The 574-nt window shown below is 35.5% G+C and overlaps 1 protein-coding gene across 3 annotated transcripts in view; it reads left to right on the forward strand.

Annotated features, from left to right (window-relative positions):
* st3gal3a (ST3 beta-galactoside alpha-2,3-sialyltransferase 3a) overlaps positions 1 to 574 on the forward strand; it is a 44,782-nt gene that overhangs the window by 20,677 nt on the left and 23,531 nt on the right. For all 3 annotated transcript variants that reach the window (XR_004333553.1, XM_032526270.1, XM_032526271.1), the window contains exon 7: positions 303 to 398. Coding sequence is in view for 2 of the 3 variants with exons in the window: in XM_032526270.1 (XP_032382161.1) it covers positions 303 to 398 (96 nt within the window). In the remaining variant the exon portion in view is untranslated. The remainder of the gene's footprint in view (positions 1 to 302; positions 399 to 574) is intronic.

Here is a 574-nt window from a genome sequence, read left to right on the forward strand (position 1 = left end):
CCTGTCAATAGATTAAAAACAGTGATTCACCCAATAACTGTACATTAACTTGCGATTATTATTTTTTTTAGTTTTTTAATAATGTTGTCAACATGGGAGTGAACAAATATGCTTGCTTTAGGCAAATATTTATTATTGCAACAATCCAAAACAAAAAAGTTAATGAAGACGCCTGTTTTTATGTCTTGTGCTTTTTCTTTTTTTTTATGAGAAAAAGACATTCTAGCCAACGTATGGGGTAAATGACTGGAGTAAAGTAGTACCATAATAGCATCATAATGGTGCATGGTTCTGTGTTACAGCAAGAAGTGTAAGACATGCATCATAATAGGAAACGGAGGGATCCTCGCCAACAAGTCTCTGGGAAAGAGGATTAATCAGTTTGATGTGGTGATCAGGTATGTTGTGACACAGAAGTATTATACAGACACAAATCACTTTAATGCCACTTTTCTTTTCCTTAAAGGGCCATGGCATGAAAACTTCGCTTTATGATGTTTTTTAACGTATATAATACATATAATGAGTTCCCCCAGGCTGCCTATGGTCCCCCAGTGGCTAGAAATGGTGATAG

This window comes from Etheostoma spectabile, chromosome 9 (assembly GCF_008692095.1).
Source record: "Etheostoma spectabile isolate EspeVRDwgs_2016 chromosome 9, UIUC_Espe_1.0, whole genome shotgun sequence".
Taxonomy (NCBI): domain Eukaryota; kingdom Metazoa; phylum Chordata; class Actinopteri; order Perciformes; family Percidae; genus Etheostoma; species Etheostoma spectabile.